This window comes from Condylura cristata, unplaced genomic scaffold, assembly GCF_000260355.1.
Source record: "Condylura cristata isolate star-nosed mole 26May11 unplaced genomic scaffold, ConCri1.0 scaffold00020, whole genome shotgun sequence".
Classification (NCBI taxonomy): domain Eukaryota; kingdom Metazoa; phylum Chordata; class Mammalia; order Eulipotyphla; family Talpidae; genus Condylura; species Condylura cristata.
Genome location: NW_004567121.1, coordinates 19,572,202 through 19,592,456, shown reverse-complemented (window position 1 = coordinate 19,592,456; position 20,255 = coordinate 19,572,202). Strand labels below are relative to the sequence as shown.

Here is a 20,255-nt window from a genome sequence, read left to right as displayed (position 1 = left end):
AAAAAAAAAAGACTATCTTAACCTCCTGACATTTGTAATTACCTTTACTATACACGATACCTATCAGTGACACCCTCTGGTATTTATTTTTCACTTAGCATTTCAATCTGCATCTATCTTGCCACAAATGGTGTGAATTTGTCTTCTAGATCACCGTGTAAATTCCATTGTGTATAAAGTAACTAAACTAATAGCTAAAGTTAACATTCAATAACTGACTACAGAAGTAAAACACTAAGGAGAGAAAAGGGAGGGAAGCGGAAAGAACAAAGAGGGAGGAAGCACAACTGTCTATAATGATGGAATGTGGGTGCATTATAGTGGTAATGCCTGATTGGGTACCCCAATAGTATCTTAGTTAAAAATAAATAAATGTTTAAAATAATAACAAAATTTAAATCAAAGATGCAGTTCTGGGACAGTAAAATTCTGCAAGGAACTGAACTGTACCATTGTGTAAGGCTCGGGAACAGAATCCCAGCCCTATGCCTTCCTCGTGAAAGAGCAGCCAGAGGACCTCTGCCTGCTGTGGGGAGACTTGAGATTCTTCGTTGTGGTGTCAGATCAGCACAAGGCCACTGGCTCGTACGCACCTTGCAGGTGAGGTCAGATACACGTCCCTGGGTTCTCATCCGTTCCTGGGGTTTTTCTGATTCAACTGCTCAGAGCCTGTGCTGGCTTTACTCCGGCTTCTGTGTATGTGTATTTTATATTGTCTTTATCTTTTGAAAAAGGTGAAAGATTTAAACGACCTGAAGAAAAAATAAGAATATCGTATATCTCGTGTGTGTATGTGTTTAGCTTTCTCCAGATCTCTCTGAAATCAAAAGAATTCTGCAGGGATGTGGGTTGAAAGTGAGCAATTTAGCCCAACTTCTTCATTACACTGATGAAAAACCCAGGCTCAGGGATTCATAACCTAATCTCTCTTTTTTCTTTTTTCTTGCTTCATCTAAAACATGGCACCCACCCTCCCACCCCCCGCAATACTTTCCACATACACAGCCCTATCACCTTGTACTCAAGCTATTGGACTGTTGGAAAGTCATGATACATTGTTGCTGAAAATCATAGAAAAATACAACATGACTTTTTGACAATCCAGTATTTCCTCCACATGGAAAAGTATTCAACCTTTCTCACCCATGTAACCTATTATGATCTCATCTCAAGTCTCAGCTCAACCCTTGTAATTTCCATGAAATCTCAGTCCGCCACCCCAGACCAGTCCTGCACACCACCCGCATCCTTCCTAGAGCTGTGCTGCTCCTGGAGAACTCCAGGCAGTCTCACTGGGAACTCTTTCTGTCTGCTCCAGACTGCAGGAAGTTCAAAAAGGCATGGTCTCATCTTGGGGACATTTCTAGTATCTGCTTAAGCCACTCCCAAGTGCTAATTGGTGATGGCGCCTGAGATAATTCATCACTAAAGTAAAAAATGCCAACAAGCCAATTGACTCAACGATCAAACAGCCATAGCCCTTTGCACACACTTAGCCCTTAGCAAAAATTATGCATGTCCTTAATTTTTGTTCTTTTTACATTTGAATGGTTCTGAACATTAGAGATACTCCATGTTATGACCAATAGCATCTTATCACCAAGAAATCCACTAATTTATTCTCTTTCTTGAGACCTGGGCTTCTACCTCCTTTATAAACTGACGTGAAGGCTGACAGGGTAGAACCAGTGGGTCTTTACAACTCTGTAGACAAAGATCTGATTTGGGCATCTACTGCCCTTTGTCTGACTCTTCCTACTAGGACAAGTTGCTTCAGTGCAGGGAACTGCATTTGACCTGAGGAAGCCAGTGGAGCTTGGAAAACACCTGCAGCAGTTCCACCTGGGTGGATTTGACCACAATTTCTGTCTGAAGAGATCTAAAGAAAAGCATTTTTGTGCACGGTATGTATTTTTCTCTTATGGCCTCCCTGGAGAGGAAAGTAGCACCGGAGACCAAACGTGACTTCACATGTCTTGTCTAAGCTCCTTTCCTACAAGTGGATGCTATGGAATTTCACTCCCTCCTCTCACCATGCTGTAATCCCGGGCCCTTTCTCGGCAGACCTGCTCAAGTTGCTCCATCTCTCTACCTGATTTTAAAGGCCGTTTTTTGTTGTTGTTACACAGTTTAACCCCTTTAGTGTAAGCTAGTGATTGGAGCCTCCACGGCCGGACTGCCTAGCGGCGGAAGGGCTGCTTCAGGCCCAGGCACTGCCAAGTACTCTTCTCCTGCAGGAACAACAGTGCCAGCTCCCGTGGCTCCTCTCCTCATCTTAGTTTTGCCACAGAAGGAGCAAGTGTCCTTGATACGTGGCTGATTTCAGCTTTCCTCGCTGAGGGAGGCACCATACGATTCCACCTTCCTGGTTGGGATGGTGCTCAGCCACGTCACCACAAACCAGGTTCAGGCCTGGGTGAAGGCCCATTTTCTTTTTCTTTTTTTTTTTTTAATACATTGTTTTTTAAGATTTATTTAATTATTCATACAGAACTGTGGTACAGGCCAGAGATGTGGAGGGTGAGAGGATTCACCAGAGACAGAGCAGGGAGCAGAACAGGCAGGTCGACAAAGTACACTGCTGAGGGGAGCAGCGGGCGGCCAGTAGAGGTCTGCCCCGCCATGTGGTCACCTCTGGGGCAGGCGGGAATCAAACTCATGCGGAAGTGGCTTAAGCTTCTCAGCGCTGTGCTTTAACCCGCTGGCCACCAGGGAGGGCCCTGAAGGCCCATTTTCTATTAGAAGTTCTAAATCCATCTGACAAGTCACCTCTGACTTCCTTGAGCATTAGGGTCCTGTCTGTTCTTGGTTTGGGATTCAGGCCCTGCCTTTTCCATGGAAAGGTGGAGGCTACATTTCCTCAGTGTCACCAGACTCAGCCCGGTCGCATAGGCTTTTGCGGGTACACTGTCTTCCCATCGGATTCCTCACTGTGAATCCTTGCCTCTGTTGGAACACCTGGCACCATCATTGGCACCAGGAAATAACCATAAGATGCTTGTCGATGAATGGATTTTAAATAAAGCAAGGGGAATGAAATTTGTGATAAAAATAGAAACTTTCAAAAGCCTGTCTCCCACAGAGCCCCAGCAGCACCAAGGCCCAGCCATGTTCCTCCAGCTCCAGCTCTGTTCTGCTTTGTGCCAGTTACATTTCTCTCCTACTACCCCCACCGGAGGAAATCCGTCTGCATTCTCTGCATATTTTCAAATCCTGGCCATCTCTTCCCAAACATCTTTCCCTGCACCTCTTAACAGTGTGGATGTTTTAACTCTTCATGCATGTGTTTTATTTCTTAGGGAGACTCTAAGCCCCAGGTTTCTTTGTCTGTAGTTCTCTTCAACCAGGTAGGTTCTCTCACCTTTGTAGAACAGAGCCCTGGTTTAATTAAAAAAAAAAAACAAAAAAGGAAATAGTGAATCTGGTGAAAACCCACAATATATGTGTTTGCAATCTGGGGCCCTCCCTGGTGGCGCAACAGGTTAAAGTGAGCACTATAGCCATTGCAGTGTGAGTTCTATCCCTGGCCAGGGTAGGGTGACCCAAGGGTGCAGCAGACCTCTCCTGTCTGTCCCACTGCTCCCCTCAGCAGTGCATTTTGGTCAATTTGCCTGTTCTGCTCCCTATTCTGTCCCTGGTGAATCCTCTCACCCCCTGCACCTCTGCCTGTACCCCAGTTCTGTAAGCATAAATAAATAGCCCCAAGAGGTGAGGGAAGGTGGCAGCTCCTCTCTTTTATAAGGCCTAACTGGTTCTTTCCCCACACCATGAAGTGAGCCCCAGCACTGTGAGAGAATCCCAGCCCATGGGCCGAAAACTGCTTCTCCTCAGCCCACTTTCCCCTGACACATACATATACAATCACAGGGGTCAGTCTGTTGCTCACAGAAGCCAAGGTCAGAATGAGAAGTTGCTAATAAGGAGCCTCAAAACCACCTGGTCATGCCTCACCCGAGGTTGCCAGGACTCCCCACCACATTCTTCCCGCCTTTATCTCCTCCTATTTTGTTCTCTGTTCTTGTGACTGGATCTGATTCCTACCTCAGAGTTTCCATCCAGCTTCTACCTGCCCCAGCCTGGACTCACTGCTGCCTTGACTCCATCCCTAGGGTCCATCATGCCGGAAGTGGGCGGGTGCTGGAAGTGTACACCACCCAGCCAGGGGTCCAGTTTTACACAGGCAACTTCCTGGATGGCACGCTAAAGGGCAAGAGTGGAGCAGTCTATCCCAAGCATTCTGGTTTCTGCCTCGAGACCCAGAACTGGCCTGATGCCGTCAATCAGGTAAAGCCACAAGCTGACCTGTCACAGAGATGCTGTGCCCAAGGTCACACTATATGATCGAGGTCATGACTTTCAAATCAGGTGTGTACAATTCAAAAGTGGATGTTTGTTCTCTTCTCCATCATGATAAACACAAGAAATTTAGTCAAGTTACTAACATGGCCTTTATGTTTTAAAAAATAGAGCTAATTATTTGTACCTCCAAATATTTTAATTTATTATTAATTTGTTTCTCCATATCAATACCTACTGGTCTTCTGCAACCACCTTTAAGATCTCCCATGTTGTCTCCTCCTACCTGCTTCCTCATAACTTCTAACAGCTATCACTTAGAACCACCGGGTTATAATAAGACTGTTGTACCTTGTGCCAGAATGTAAATCATAGTACTGTTCATCAAGAAAGCTACAACAGGGCCCTCCCTGGTGGTGCAACAGGTTAAAGCGCAGTAACGCAAGCCAGCCGCGGCTGGTCCAGGGCGCGTTCCATCCCCACTTACAAACCCAGCCCCGAAGCCGACTCTCTTGGCGCAGCAGACCTCTGCTGGCCCACCCGCTGCTCCCCTCAGCAGTATACTTCGTTTACTTTGCTATTCTGCTTCCCCCTCTGTCTCTGGTGAATCCTCTCATGGCACCTGCACCCCAGATGTGTATGCATAAGTCAATAAATTTTTTTAAAAAAAAAAGCTACGACAAAGTGTGCTTAGTGGTGCCATTGACTTTTCATTCTGGCTCACGTTCTTTCTCTTACTGCATACCAATGCTAAACAGTTCTCACGCTGGCAAATGGTTCAGGGAACCTGTCTGGTCTACAGACCATTCTAGAAGTCACACCAAATGTTCAGGGTGGTTGTAACCTGCATTGTTTTCCCTTCACAGCCCCACTTCCCGCCTGTGATGCTGCAGCCTGGTGAGGAGTATGACCACACCACTTGGTTCAAGTTTTCTGTGGCGTGAGGAAGGCTAAAGACATGACCTGTTCCGTGGACAGGCTGGCAGCCCCTTCAGCAGCTGGTGCCTGTCTAGAGATGAGATGATTTAGAGCCTTTAAAAATGAACCTATGAATTAAAACCATACAAATGATGGCTATCATTAAAATCAGTCTGAAAAGTGATCCTGTGAATTATGAAAATGGTAGCTGAATGTTGATTTTCTTTTCAAATGAGTGGCTCCAGCCTCTCAAGTTCTTAAAGAGAATTCAGCCTCCCATGTCATCTAAGCCCTGACGGAGCCCCATGGTACCTGGGCACCCTTGTGCTGCGGCTGCTTCGTCTCTCCAACCTGCCTCTTTCTTTTCTGTTTTTCACCCTTATCCTTGATCATAACTCACATTCCTTTCCTTTTTCCTCCTCCCTCTGCCTCCAACTGCTTTGCCCTGGTGAGCACTCAGAGCATTCAGAGGCCACATCAGCTCATTCAGCACACTGGCAGACAGACCTCTGCCTCAACAAGGCAGCAGATGAAGTGGGAGGGGCTGAGGCTCAGAGGTACACGACCACCTGAAGGCACACATGTAGGACTTGTGGTCAGGGAACTTAAGCTTCATCTCCACTTTAGTCTGTCACCACATTCCTAGGGCCACTGATGGACAGGGAGAACGAGGAGGTGGTCCTTCCTTGGAAGGAACCTGGAACCTTCTTTCCAGGTTCATATTTACATAAAGCATCAGTTGCTTTTAACTGTCTCTGGGCCTTACAGGTGGTAAGACTTAGAGTGCAAGATCACACTATCAAGAGAATCTGTGATTCTTAACTGAGAAAACCCAGGCGAGCCAAGGCGTGGGAGGAAAGATGCCAGTGGAGAGAGGAGCTGAGTAGTGGGGGCTGGGTCTTACCTGATGACTGCATGCAGCTCAGAGCAGACGTTGTATCATGCACAGAAGGCCAGGGGCTCCCTCGTCTACTGGACAACTGGAGCCATAATGGGGGGGTTGGGCTGATGATTTTTAAAACAATGTATTTGATGCTGTATCAAAGCAATTAATTGAAATAAAAATCTGTACCTTCTGAAGATTCCCAGTTTCTTGACTCATCTTGAAATCTGTCAGATGGACCTTTCAGAAACGGACCAACTACGTAGTATGTCCAACATGCCACGTTCCTTGAAGGAAGCCATCCCCTGCTGACCTCCCATACTTCTCTTTCTTAGTATCAACAGTAAACAAAGCCGTTGTTTATTTCATCATTTCAACAATAGCTGCCAGAGTAGGTCTTTTTTTTTTTTTCTAAGATATGCATACAAGAACTGGGGTACATGCCAGCGGTGTGGGAGGTGGGAGGTGAGAGGATTCACCAGACAGAGTGGGGAGCAGAACAGGCAGATGTACAGAAATACACTGCTGAGGGGAGCAGCAGGTGGATCAGGAGAGGTCTGCTGTGCCATGTGGGTCACCCCACCCGGCTGGGAATTGAACTCATGCCGCAGTGGCTGCGGATAGTTTCACGGTGCTGTTCTTTAATCTGTTGTGCCACCAGGCAGGGCCCTCTGCTGGGTCTTTTAAAAGGCTTCAAGAGGTAATGTCCAGGTGTATTTCCCCACAGAGATGTCATAGTCTCTCTGGAGGAGATGAGATTGATAGTAACATAGAGTATCAAATTGAACTATGACAGAGCTGAGAACCAGAGCATGAATTTTAGTACTAGTATTTACTACCTGGGCAATTTAACTGCGCTTGGCTTCAGTGTTCTCACCTGTAAGGCGGAAGGATAAAACTAATTAGTGATCTGGAAGAATAGTATGTCTGCAGCCTGGGGCAAAACCTGGCCACTAGTCAAGTCCTTTTCCCTCAGGCCTATCCTATAGCTGTGATGAAGGGCCTGAAAGGGGGAGCGAATGTCTAGATGACCAACCAATAAAGCCTGCAGCTGCAGACCTATTTCTCCTGCAAATGGAGCCCTAACCAGATTACAGCGAGAGCCCTGAATAATTTGTACTTTCTTCGCATCCTCCTGCTAGGTCCTCTGGATAATTGTCCCGTCCTCTGGATAATTCTTGTCCTGTTCCCATCTTGCTGGACTCTCCTACTTAATAACTCATTTTCATTTTACTACAGTAACTGCCAGAAATGTGTTCAAATGGATTTTTTCATCTGACCCTTACAATCCTGTAATGGTGGCAAAATACTCATTGAAAACAAGAGGTTGTTGATTGGAGAAAGTACTGACACTACATTCCATAAAGTCCCCAGTTTTTCAGAGATGAAAAACTAAAATTTATAACATACACCATTGGTAAAAAGAGAACTTTCACTCAATCACTGTTAGTAGCATTATAAACTAATACAACTTTTTGGAAGGGAACTTTGGCAGAATCTATCAATATTGACAAATTTGCAAAGCTCATGACCTAGCAATTCTACTTGTAGAAATCTGTACCAAATCTACTAGCACAAACATGTAAAGACAAACATTCAGGTGAGGGTGTTAGTTGCAACCTTATGGGGACCACCAACGCAATTGACACCCAACATCTTATCTAGAACAGTGGAGTCCAGGATACCATGGGTCGGCAGTCAATGTACTTGACAACCCATTCTGAATCATCCACAATGTGACAACCCATTCTGAATCATCCACAATGTGCTTGACAACCCATTCTGTATTCATCTTCACAAGCAGAGATGAAATAAAAACATTTCCAGATAAACAAAGCCTGAGAAGTTTTATTGCTAGTAGATTAGCCTTACAAGAAATACCAGAGTCAGCCCTCCCTATTGGTGCAAGGGGTTAAGTGCAGCACTGTGAAGCGACCCACAGCCACTACATGAGTTCGATCTCCTGCGAACCACATGGCAGCAGACCTCTCCTGCTGCTCCCTCAGCAACTTATTTTAGTTGATCTGCTCCCCACTCTGTCTCTTGTGAATCCTCTTACCCCTCACACCTCTGGCCTGTATCCAAGTTCTTGTATGCATAAATAAATAAATCTTAAAACAAAAAACTAAGAGTCCATGATGCAGAAAGGATATAAAGATGGCAACTCAGATCCCTGGAAAGAATACTAGAAAACAATGTATTAATTAATAAAAAGCCTGTATTTTTTTATCTCTTTTTTATAAAACTTAAGACTGTATAGTGTAGTAATTAAAACACTAGAAAGCTTATTATGCAGGTATCATTATATATTCACATATATTTTAGGCTTTGTGGGACGTATAGACATCATAATGACTCATCTCTGCACTCCAACACAAAATCTTTTACAGTAGGTAAACTAATGAGCATGGTTGCATTCCAATAAAGTTTTATGATAGTGCAATTTGAATTTCACATAATGAAATGTTATTATACTTTTGGTATTTTTCCAAACACAAAAAATGTAAAAATCATGCTAGCCCATCAGCTATATAAAAATAATATGGGGAGCTAGAAAAGATCATGCTTAATGAAATAAGGCAGAAAGAATGGGAAAAATACCGGATGGCTTCTCTCATAGCAGGAATCTAACAGAACAGCAAGAAAATAATGATAATGCTGAACAGCTATATACCAGAGACATTTTGTGGGGGTGGAGTGGGGAATGGGATCAAAAACGGGGTGGGGGGAGGGAAATGCACTGGACTATGGTGATGGCACATGGGTGATTTGGTGATAGGAAGCCCAAGGCAATTGCAACTGAGATGGAAAAATGCACAAAAATATGTAAAAATAAACTAATATAATAATAATAATAATAAACGTGAGGTTCACAGGCACACACTAAAAAATACGGGCCAGATTTGGTCAGCAGGTCATAATTTTAAATAAAGATTTTATTTATTTTTGTATACAAGAGCTGGGGTTAGACCAGAGGTATGTGTGTGTGTGGGGGGGGGGTGTTGAGAGGATTCACTAGAGTGGGGAGTAGAACAGGCAGATCTATTAAGGGGAGCAGCAGGCGAGACAGGAGAGGTCTGCTGTGCCATGTGGGTCAGCTCTCTGGCTAGGCATGGAACTCATGCTGCAGTGGCCGTGACAGCTTCATAGTGCTGACACTTAACCCCTTGCGCCACAGGGAGGCCCTGCAGGTCATAATTGTTGACTTCTGGACTAAACAAACAACTTGTACTCTGAAAGAATATGTACAGTGAAGCAAAGTGTATGCATCCTTAGACAAAAGCAATAGTTTATTCTTGTTCTAGCAGCCCAGGAACTCAAATGATGGTCCTTCTGACAATGATCAAGATAAACAGACCCATCCACCTTTAACATCTGCCATCTCTCTCTTTTTTTTTAAAGATTTATTCATTTATGCACACAGAATTGGGCCAGAGGTACAGGGGCAATGAGAAGATTTACAAGAGACAGAGTGGGGAGCAGAACAGCCATATCAATGAAGTACGCTGCTGAGGGGAGCAGTGAGCGAGACAGGAAAGGTCTGCTGCGTGCCATGTGGATCACCTCCGGGGCAGGGATCAAACTAAAGTAGCTGCAGCTAGCTTGCAGTGCTACATCCCAACCCATTGCACCACCAGGGTGGGCCCATCTCTATTTTTACAGTCAGCTTTTTAATCCATGGTCACAGAAGGAACCAGATTTCTTGAAGATGTAGTAACAAAACACAAAGGGGCTTGTTAATAGAATCACATTCAGTTATCTTCAAGCTTCCATCACGGAAAGGAACTACAAGCCAGGAATTCATAGGTGGATGGGTCATCACCTTAGGCAACCGAAGTCATTGAAATGGACACTGCTGGGCACTGATTTGACCTTCTTTCTGTGGGTAAGCCAATTCGCCTGCATTCACCAGCCCTTGGGATAGGTATGTAAGCTTGTACTGTATCTGCAAAAATGTTTGCATAGAAGTTTCCACACCCTTTCTGAGCAGGACTCTGAGTTTAACCCAGGTGAGAGGGAAACCTTGTACTTTAGTTATAGCATAGACTTACATTGCAAACAAGAGCATAATGATCTAAATTTTCTGCAGGCAGATTCAGACAGGTGTGACAGATGGCTAAAAGGACAACATGGATTATTCTAGAAATGGTGGCTCAAAAGATCTCACAGAAAAGCTTCCCATTTCATGTTTGGCTTAATAGAGTTGTAGAATTCATTCATTAACTTAAATATTCATTAAATACTTAAATATTAGTAGGTGGTAGGCAATGAGAAAATGAACACGGCCTAGAACCTGCTGTCACGTTTTGTCTTGTCCTAGCATACATGCAGAGAAGTAAACAAGCAGGATAGTGTTAATAGGTGTACCAGTGTGGAAGAAGTCCAAGGAATTGAGAGCAAGAGCCTTAGCCAGCCTTTTGAAAACATGAAAATTTTCCAGAGTGGAAGAAAAACATCTTCAAAACAATTTAAAAATATGCTGAGACACCACTTTTCAACACAAGATTGGTCAATATGAACCAGCTTGATAGCCCACGATATGTAGGTACAGTGATGTAGGCAAACAGGCACTCCTATACATTGCTATCTCCAGCCAGCAAATACCTAATAAAATCACATATTCTCTGACCCAACATTTCAACTTAGGGAATATCCTAAAGAAGCAAATTCAAGTATACACTAGGATTATTCACTACAACATAGTAGTACTAGCAACCCCATAGTCATTAATTCCTGTTACTGACTCAATTCTTGTCACTCCTTTGCTTAGAAACTCTGGGGGCATGTCCTTTTTAAGGCCTGCAAGGTCCTACATGTTCTGTACCCTAAACCCCGCTATGACATCCCTTCCCACTCACCCTGTTCACTTCATAATGACCTTACCCTTCAGCAATACCTTTGTACTTCCCCCAGAAAGCATGCTCAAATGTCAGTGTCAGAACCCACCATTTACAGAACAGCAGCCAGCTCCCTACCCCTTAGCCTGCTTCATTCTCAGATCAAGTTATTAACAACCTGATAATCTGTTCACCGCTTCAGAATTTAAGCTCCATGAGGATAAAGGCTGTTCACTTCTGTATTCCAAGGCAACACAGAAGTACCCATATTGCATGTACCTGGCACATTTAAGTGGCAAAGCTTACTGCATAAATCATGCAAGATTCAGACAACTATATAGTATGCAACATCAAAGTGCCTATTTTCAGTTATATGAAAGACTCTTAAGTTACCAAACGAGAAAGGTGTATGCATTTTGTATTGGAGAAATTATGAGTATTTGCCTACAAGGGCTTGACTATGTAAGGCTGTACAACTGATAATGGATACCTTTTAGAAGTGGTGGCTGAGAAGCAGGAGTAGGGAATCTTCTCATTGTATATACCCTCAGCATGTTATCAATGTTTTTATGGGTTGAGCCAGTGGCCTGTAGCAAAAGGAAAAACAAAAGCACTAGGTTTGAGAAGTGGCCTTTAGGGTTTAACATGACTAGGCTATTAAATTCCACACACACTGGAATAATTCTTCCATCAAGCAGCATCTTTTTCCCACTCCAAGTCCAAAAAATAGCCAAGTTGTTAACATTCTAAATGGGTAGGAAAGACGGGTTGTAGTTGATTCTCTTTGTCAACTGATTTTTCCATTTTTGTTTTTAAAGTAAATTAAGGTGCTTTTTGGTTGTCAAAAAGAGGGGAGGGCAGGTACTGAAAGCACATAGGACTCAAAACTCATTCTACCGCTCACAGGTGTAGAATCTCTGAACTCATTTCCCTTTCTGTGAGATGTGGTTACTACTATTTTGTCGGGATTGACAATGTCCTTTGATATTTTTTACTATAATAGTAAAGCCAGGAGGAGTTGGGGAAAGTACTTTGAAGTTACTTACTGGGGCTCAACCTCCTCCCTTTCTGAATTGTTTATAAATACTATCACATCATAAACTGAAGACATCTTTGCTCATTTCTCTGGCTTTTTCACAAATTCTCACCACCTTCCGCTAAGGACAGCCAGGCCTACTGTTATTTTGACCTGTTTTATATCTTTCCAGTCATACAATGATGCATACATGCTCCAGGTTATATAGGCTTCCTGAAGATCTTATATCAAGTTGCTGAGGGCAAGACCTAATGAACTCTTTGCCAATACCCTTCACTAAAACAGCTTGCTACTTGTTAGACTTCCCTATTTATCAGCTTAATGTAATCTTCATGCTCCTTTACACTTCAAGGGAAGCTATGTTGAGAACCAAATCTAATTGATGGAGTTTCAAGAGTCCCTTCATACTTTACTGTCCTCAGGGAGAGGGAGAGGACTGTTAGGATGGGTGACAATTTCATCCTCCCGGTGGCACAACGGGTTAAAGCACAGCACTGAGAAGCTAGCCAGTCACTTCAGCCCAATGACACAGCAGGCATCTGTCTCATACCCCCTCAGCAGTGTATTTCAGTCCATCTGCTTGTTCTGCCCCCTACTGTCTGAACCCTCTCACCATCCCTGCACCTCTGGCCTGTACCCCAGTTCAGTATAAGTGTTTATTTAAAAAATGACAGTGACACACCTAATATTTTTTAAAGTCTGAGAAAGGGTATTACTTCTAGACCTTGAGAGACCAAAATAAAGTTCTATGTCCAAAGCATTCAATAGGTTCATGATGTGGTCAGTGGCTACCAGTCAGTCAGGCTTAAAATTTTGAAGCAATTTAGCTAGCACTTTCTAAAGTCACATAACCAATTCAGCAGTTCCCAATACAAGCTAGATCAGCAGGAAAAGGCACACGGCACCAAGGCCTATACTATAATGTATACTAAACATACAGGTAACTTAATTGCAAAGGTAAGCAAGATGTTGGCTTAAATGCCCCAGCATTCCCCTTTTCTTGAAATCATTTTTGCCCCCACCCGTCTTTATTCTATTTATCCTTTCATACTAATGTCCAAAACTGTCATAATCTATGAAGCTACAGGGCCATTCCTACTCTTGGCTCAGAACTCCCACTTCCAAAAATTGAATAGCAGGACTGTTTTTCTCTGCATTTATTGTTGAGCAAACTTATCTTTATATAATACAGAACAATTAAAGCTGACTAAGTGCAACAAGTAAGCCTGCCAATAGTACACAGCTTTATACCACCCGTAATTCAACCAGTTGTCAAAATTCCAAAATCAAAGCATCCCAAACTCCAACATACCAGTGATCATTCAGACCAACAGATATTTGAGGTCTTGAGACTTGTATACTTGTATTCCAATTGCAATACTGTTCAGTACCTTTTTTGAAAAACAAAGAAAAACGGACAAAGGCAGGTACCTGTGCCATCAGCACTTTTTTTTTTTTTTTTTTTTGCATCAAGGGTACAGAATACTCAGTAAAAACTTGATCAGAAAAACTCAAGTCACTGTTATTGACCTACTATACTTAAAGTCTGAATAATCTACTGGTTATACCATTCTAAGAGCTACCAGATGCTACCAAAAAACTACGAGGTGTTGCTAAATATAGGCAATTTACAAAACCACTTGTCTCATTAACATTTCTGATTGACATCTTTTGTAATTACTTGGCACCAGCCTGGCAAAATAGCAAGGTATATTGATCAGTAACCGAAAACCTAGCTCAGTAATTAACAGATCTCTGTTCACATTAAGGCAATCCATCTGAATAGAGGAAGAGTATCTTCTGGGCTGGAAAATTTTGCAAAGCTGGTTTACATGAACATGTTTGTTCCCAAATTCAAACAATTCCTTAAACATGCAAAAATTCTGGTATTTAACTGGTTATGTTTAAAAGAAAAACCTAAGAACACTGAGTAAAGGCTAAGATTGCGAGTTCTAATTTGACACCATCCAATAGCCTACAAACCTCAAGTTCTCCTATCTTTTCTCTCCAGCTATTTCTCACACCATTAAGCCCTCTGCTTAAGTTCCTGTCACATTCAATTATAGGTAAATGAGTGGTCCCTCTAGTTCAGCAGAGAGCAATAGTTTGATGTTTAATAACATCAACTACAATGTAACTTTAGAATTTGTCATGAGGTATTCATGCTCTTCAGGGGAACTCAAGACCTATCTTTCCTAACCTAAGGACTAAATGGAAATTTTCTAGGTGTATGTGTATACTATAGTTATTAATGCTCAAGGCTTAACATATACTTTGAATGTAGGTTTGCATGAAGATGATTAATACCAAGTTTGACTACTGAAGTTTACCAAAATTGAGTTTTGACACTGAACACAAATCAAAAATCTAGTTAGAAACATTTTATTTAAATGTGTCAAATAAAAACCCACATTTTCATACCATAAGATGTTAATACATTCAACAAAAATGTATATTATCTTACTGCTGTGAATTTACAGAGTAATTATCCAGATCCGTTTTGATTAGATGGTTGAAATACCCTTCTCCTAAGTTACACTTTACAGACATCACAAATCCCTTATAATAATGTAAACAAAATAACTTTTCCCTAAAAGGTGAACTTGAGAACTTCAGTCCACTCTTTCAGGACTTGCACTTCTTCGTGGACTTCCTGATGGGGAACGACTAAAAAGAAAAAATTAAATTTGCAACAGTTAGTGTCTATTGAAACTTATTCTTACCATGTGTACATCAGGGCAATACTCAGATTTAATAAATCAAAAGGTAGTCAGAGGTATTTGGAGATTCGTAAACAAATCTTCTGTATGTTTAACAGTAAGGGTCTGGTAAGAGAATTTCCTTGCTAAAATTGCAAGGTTACATAAAAGTAGGAAGAAAATTATTTCATTGCCAGCATTTCAAACTAATTTTTTTTTTCAAGTGGTCACTTTCTTCTTACCTATTGTCCACGTAAGAAAACAGGTTTTAAAAGATTTTATTAATTCACCACTGAATTACAATAAAAACACATTTCGTAACAGGAAATTACAAAACTTAAGGGTTCATAGAAGCAAAGACATCCTAACTCCAACATTTTATGACTTTATTTACAATGAAAGCTTAAGCTAATGCTGAAGCAGGAAAAGCAACCATCTCAAGTATACTACCAAATATTTCAATATATATAGCACCAATTCTCCAAAGAGCTCAAAGCCTGCAAATTAGGCAGTAAACAGACAAAATCTGCAGAGGCCACACTTGACAGTTAATATTTGCCAACAAAACATTCTTTAAGCTTACCTTCTTTTTGGAGATGGAGATCTGGACTTTGATCGGCTGTCAAAACACGAGAAATTCTATTAAGAAAAAGTACTAACCAATCCCTTCCTTAAGTCACAATACCATGAAATGAACCCCCAAACTGTCCTCAGTTTAAAATGTCAGGTATCAGTGGAACTGAAAACAAGTCTACTGGTTTTTGGTGACAAAAGCCAATCTCGCAAAATATGGGTATTTTATCACTTTTTTACAGTTTTAAGCAATTTATCTCAAAATGCTTCTCTCCATGCACCTATTAGTTCCTGAACAGGGCCTCTAGTGCAATCCTAAAATCACATCTCACTATAGCTTCAAATCATCTTGTCCAAGAAGTAAGCCAGGGTAGGACAAGATTAAATGAAATTCTAATGTTTGGCAATTAAGATACTGTGTTCCCATTTCACACCAAGGCTTCAAGTTAGGGCTTGTTATACACTTTGAACTCTTTGGATATTGGTGCCATATAAACTAGGAGAACGTTATTCAGATTTTTACCCTACCTGCTTCTTGGTCGTGAAAGAGACCTGGATCTCGATCTTGATCTTGACCGTGATCTAAAAGGAAAAAATGTAATCACACCAATTATTCTCTAATAGTTAATTTCCTTAAATACATATCAAAAGCACCGTAACAGGTAAGGAATAGAAGAGTAGTAGGAATAGAGGGGCCAAAGTTGAGCAAGATGCAACTCTTGTGTTCTAAGAGTGAACAAATGGTAATACTTTCAACAAACTGATACTGAACTAAATTAAAAACCAATGATCCAATTATTTCTTTTACACTCATTAACCTGGATTGTCACAGTTCCTATGTAGATTCAATATACCAAAACAGAATAATCAAGAAGTAAAAATTTTCATTTGGAAGCTCACTTAAAAGAATCCAATAACCTTTACCAATACCAATTCAGGTAATCAAACTGCAGGTAAAGAAGTAAACATTGGTAAGGTTTTCTCCTCGAATCACGTACGTTACCATGATTCAGAACCACCAATTGGTCACACAAACCAATCAAGCTCTGACACACACCTTCGAGTTCTATTATTAGATCCTTACAGCTAATTTTCTATAGAACTATCATTTTCTTTTCTATAACATCATCCTTTTTAAACACCTTTCAAGATTTTCTACTTAGGGAATAAAAAGGCTGGGAGGGGGGTGGGGGTTCTACTTTCAATTTCCCCCCTGAAGTTTCAATGTGAAAATCTGCTAAAACAAAGGTCCTATTTACCCCTGTATACACTACCACCATCCTACACAACTTTTCATGGTTTCTAATTGACTCCAATTCATTCCAGAGAAAACTACGTTTTGATTCACTTCTAAAACTCTTGAGAGGTCAAACAAGCCTTATCAGAGGTCAGACCAATTTGCCCCCCTGGTATTAGGCTTCATTTATCTGCCTAAGTATATACTAACTCCAGAACATTTAAGCAATGTATCTACCCAGAGTTCACTAGAATAATTTGAGGAACTGTCACTTTGATCCTTCTCTACCAGTACCTCTCTTTGAACAATCCTTAAAATTTTTAGTTGGGCTTCATCTGAAAACTATGGTAATACTATCTATTTCCAGGTCATGTGTAAATTCAACTTGTATATTTCAGGTGTTATTTTCTGAAGCATTCTACTTCAATTATGTCCTAAAATGTTTCATTGTCATTAAGACATGACAATCCAAATGCAAGCAGGGAGATAAGTGTGTTACGTACTGGAAATACCTTGATCCTTTTATAGAACCAGATCTAGATCGTCTGAGTGAAGCTGATCTCGATCTGCGAAGAGACACAGATCTTGATCTTCGAAGAGATGCAGACCTTGACCTAAAAATTAAATCAAAGTTTAAGTCCATCTCCAATTAAAATTCTTTATCACTTATTAAACCTTGAATTAAAGAACTCTTCTCACCTGCGTCCCCTGCTCCTACTACGTGAGCGAGAGTACCGCCTACCTCTGGATCTTGAATGTGATCTAGACCGTGACCTATTTTTCAAGTTAGAAAAAAACAGTATGTCAGATGGTAACTCGTTTTTGCAGTTTGTGTGCCTCTGCTGAAATCAAATCTCAAAACTATTTAAATTTAGTGTGTCATTTGAAAATAAACTCTGGGCCTATTAGTTGCTTTTTTTTTTTTACTACCTAAAAAAAGATTTGTTAAAAGCTGAATTACATCTTAGAATTACATAATAGAAAACACTGTAATGTGTATTTAAAATAAACCTTGCAAGTTTGCAGGTCGACCCTCTTTGGCCCATGGTCTAGTAGGTCTAGCAGATCTAGACGATCTAGAAGTATCTATAGCCGATCGCTGCATCTAGATGTTTTCTTCAATCTAACGACGATCAAACTGACAGCCAAATGAGCCAGGTGAGGCTTGATTGACGCAAGAAGATTTTTCTAGTTGGGAATGTGGTCAATCTGATGTTCCTCTTTCTAAACCGGAGGGGGCCCCAATTGTAAGCCAAATTTACTGTTACGGCGATCACCGTCTCAAATTTTCTGCCCTTTAAAGAATAAGGTGAAGCTAGGTGTAGATGACTCGAGGGGATCTGGCCTCTTATGCTGATCACCTCAAGGTCTAGGAGGATCTTAATTGTCGGATTTGCAAGGCGCCTCAGCATGATATCATAAGGCTCGTGACATTCTGAATCAAGGCGACTGACTCAAACGAAGAAACCTGAAAGGTTTTGACCAGGTTGATTATTAATATATTAACAATATTTAATTACACAAAAATTGTAAAATACACCTGTACAATTAACATTCAAGTTTATAGAAAAAAAATTAGTTTCTGCCTTGCCAATAAAAGATTTACTTGATTAACTAGTATACCAACCAATCCCTTATCAAAATAAGTACCTGCTTCTTCTTCTGCGGCTATAACGATGACAATCATAAGCATAATGTCCCTTTTCGCCACATTCATAGCATCTATCATTGGGATCAAAGGGACGTCGGGCAGGTGGTCTATCAAATCGAGATCTCCGAGGCATGCCTGTTGATAGCTCAACCCTCACTCTGGAACCACAAATGACCCTAAAAGGAAAAAAAAAACACATGTGACCTCTAGACTAAAAACTTCCCAAACATTCTTCAGCTCTCTTTAGAAAAAGCCCTCTCCTATCTATCCCAATTTCTCCCATCACGTCTTAAATAAAAATTATGGTTTGCTTTTTACGGTCTCCTCCAGACTCTAAAATCCAACCTCACACGAGCTAACTCACTATTCCACCCCATGGGAACATTAAAGCTTTTTACCCAACATTACTTACTTTCCATCCAGGCCTCGCACTGCATCTTCTGCATCTCTAGGATCTTCAAATTCCACAAAGGCAAATCCTGGAGGATTTCTCGCAATCCACACAGTTCTTAGGGGACCATAATAACTGAAAGCCCTTTCTAACTCTCCTTTGCCAGCACCAGTTCCCAGGTTACCAACATACACCTTGGTTTCTGTTTAAAAACGCAAATAGAAAAAAGCACGTTATAAAAACTTGGCTTGTTTGAACTGACTCCTTACGTAAAACAAGCTACCTTAAAACTATACAAAGAAAACAGAATGCTTTATTTTATCAAAGGTTCTTTTAAGTCTTAATGCCAGCAAAGTTCTTGAATTTCTGAAAAGTTAGCCTTATGACAAGATGTTTAACGTTTTAACCAGAGGGGAACCTCCCAACAGGCAGAGACGCATGGTAGGATATTCCGAGACGTGGGGCGGGCTCGCCCCGGCCCCGCCCCCGAGTCCCGGCAACCCCGAGCGCGCAAGAAACGCGCGGGCCGGCGGTGGCGGCAGCAGTGGCGGCGTCCGCGGCGGGCGGGCCCGGGTCGGGAGAGCAGGGCGGCGCCGGCTCTCATCCTCCGCGGCAACAGCCCCAGGCGCAGGCTCGCCCAAGACTCCAGGTCCCCGCCCCAGAGCCATAAACCGCGCTCGAAAGAGCTAAAAGAGAAAAGAAACCAGCCGCCAGACGGAAAGATCATGTTTCCCTTCCCATTCCGCAAATCGACCGTTGCCGAAAACGCACAGCTCGCAACTGCTACTTCGGTTCCTTAGCAAATTAACCCGGGATTTACAGCTGCGGGTAGATCTGTCAGCTGAAGTGGCGGGAAAGCGCCAAGGAAATGCGCCACCACAGTCGTCAATGTGCGCAAAATGGCAGCCGCGTGCGGGGGGGTCTGGGGGATAGGCGAGCGGCTCGAAGGGCAAGAGAAAAGGCGTGATTGTGGGCCCGGCGAGGGCTGGGACGGGGGACGAAAATGCCCCAATTAATATGGAACCCGGTGCAGACTCACACCCGCCAGCCCCGTCTCCCCCCCGATACTCCGCCCCCGCTGCCTCCAGCTCGGTATGGTGTGCGCCGAAGCCGCCATTACGCACGCGGAATAACCGTCTCCAACCGCCGCGCAATTCCACGGCCTAGCAATGCTCACTACACCCACAGCAACGTCCCCTCACTGGGCCCTGGCTTCTTACCTCCTCCGTATCGCCCGTAGCGCGACATGATGACCGGCCCACGAGCGCTACTCGTTTAGCTCGCAGAGTCCAGCACACGAGTAATCCGGGAGCCCCAACGAGAAGTCACTCGCCAACGGTCCCGGCAGCACTAAGAGGAAGTGCCTGGGTTGGCGCTTATATACCCAGCGACGAGGGGGTTACTTTTGCGCATGCGTCATCTCGACGTTCTGCGCGGCACAAAGAAGCTGGGCGGAAACAGCCGAGAAGCGGCGCGGAGGGAACTGAAGCGGCTAAGATTTAGTTCAGGGGCGGAAGGATACGTTTCCATGGGAACGCCACGAACTCGCCCGTAAACCCGAGGCTGTCCCCGGAGTGTCCCGCCCCCTCCCCTCCCCCTTTTCCTCTCCCCTCCTCTTTTCCCTTCCCCTTTTCCCTCTCCCCGTGCCTTCTCCTCAATCTAAGAAACGTCAGCGCGAGCAGTCTTACTACAGGTGCATTAGAGCGGCCTTATGAAAGGCTAAAATTTAACCG

The 20,255-nt window shown here is 42.7% G+C and overlaps 2 protein-coding genes across 5 annotated transcripts in view; one reads left to right on the top strand and one right to left on the bottom strand.

Moving 5' to 3' along the window:
• Window positions 1–6,254, top strand: part of GALM (galactose mutarotase (aldose 1-epimerase)) — a 52,690-nt gene extending 46,436 nt beyond the window's left edge. Inside the window, exons 5-7 of the mRNA XM_012727553.1 lie at window positions 1,763–1,904; window positions 4,110–4,284; window positions 5,163–6,254. Coding sequence (XP_012583007.1) covers window positions 1,763–1,904; window positions 4,110–4,284; window positions 5,163–5,240 — 395 coding nt within the window. The 3' untranslated portion in view covers window positions 5,241–6,254. The remainder of the gene's footprint in view (window positions 1–1,762; window positions 1,905–4,109; window positions 4,285–5,162) is intronic.
• A 6,867-nt stretch (window positions 6,255–13,121) lies between these two features.
• Window positions 13,122–19,884, bottom strand: SRSF7 (serine/arginine-rich splicing factor 7). 4 transcript variants are annotated; one of them, XM_004686280.2, is made up of 8 exons: window positions 19,743–19,884; window positions 18,544–18,724; window positions 18,131–18,307; window positions 17,180–17,254; window positions 16,984–17,094; window positions 15,772–15,825; window positions 15,254–15,289; window positions 13,122–14,638 (listed from the first exon to the last, which is right to left on the bottom strand). In XM_004686280.2, the coding sequence occupies exons 1-8, from the start codon at window positions 19,768–19,770 to the stop codon at window positions 14,584–14,586; spliced, it is 717 nt and encodes a 238-aa protein (XP_004686337.1). In that variant the 5' UTR covers window positions 19,771–19,884; the 3' UTR covers window positions 13,122–14,583. The 4 variants fall into 4 exon arrangements, with proteins under 4 accessions (XP_004686337.1, XP_012583075.1, XP_004686338.1 ...); XM_012727621.1 differs by having other exon boundaries at window positions 16,993–17,094; XM_004686281.2 differs by lacking the exon at window positions 15,254–15,289.
• Between the last annotated feature and the right edge of the window lie 371 nt (window positions 19,885–20,255).

Excerpts from the sequence above, each read along its gene's own strand:
- SRSF7 (XM_004686280.2), bottom strand. The coding sequence starts at position 19,770 with ATGTCGCGCTACGGGCGATACGGAGGAG. Across the intron at positions 18,725-19,742 it reads CTACGGGCGATACGGAGGAG|AAACCAAGGTGTATGTTGGT; the intron begins GTAAGAAGCCAG and ends GTTTTTAAACAG. Across the intron at positions 17,095-17,179 it reads AGTAGGAGCAGGGGACGCAG|GTCAAGGTCTGCATCTCTTC; the intron begins GTGAGAAGAGTT and ends TTTAATTTTTAG.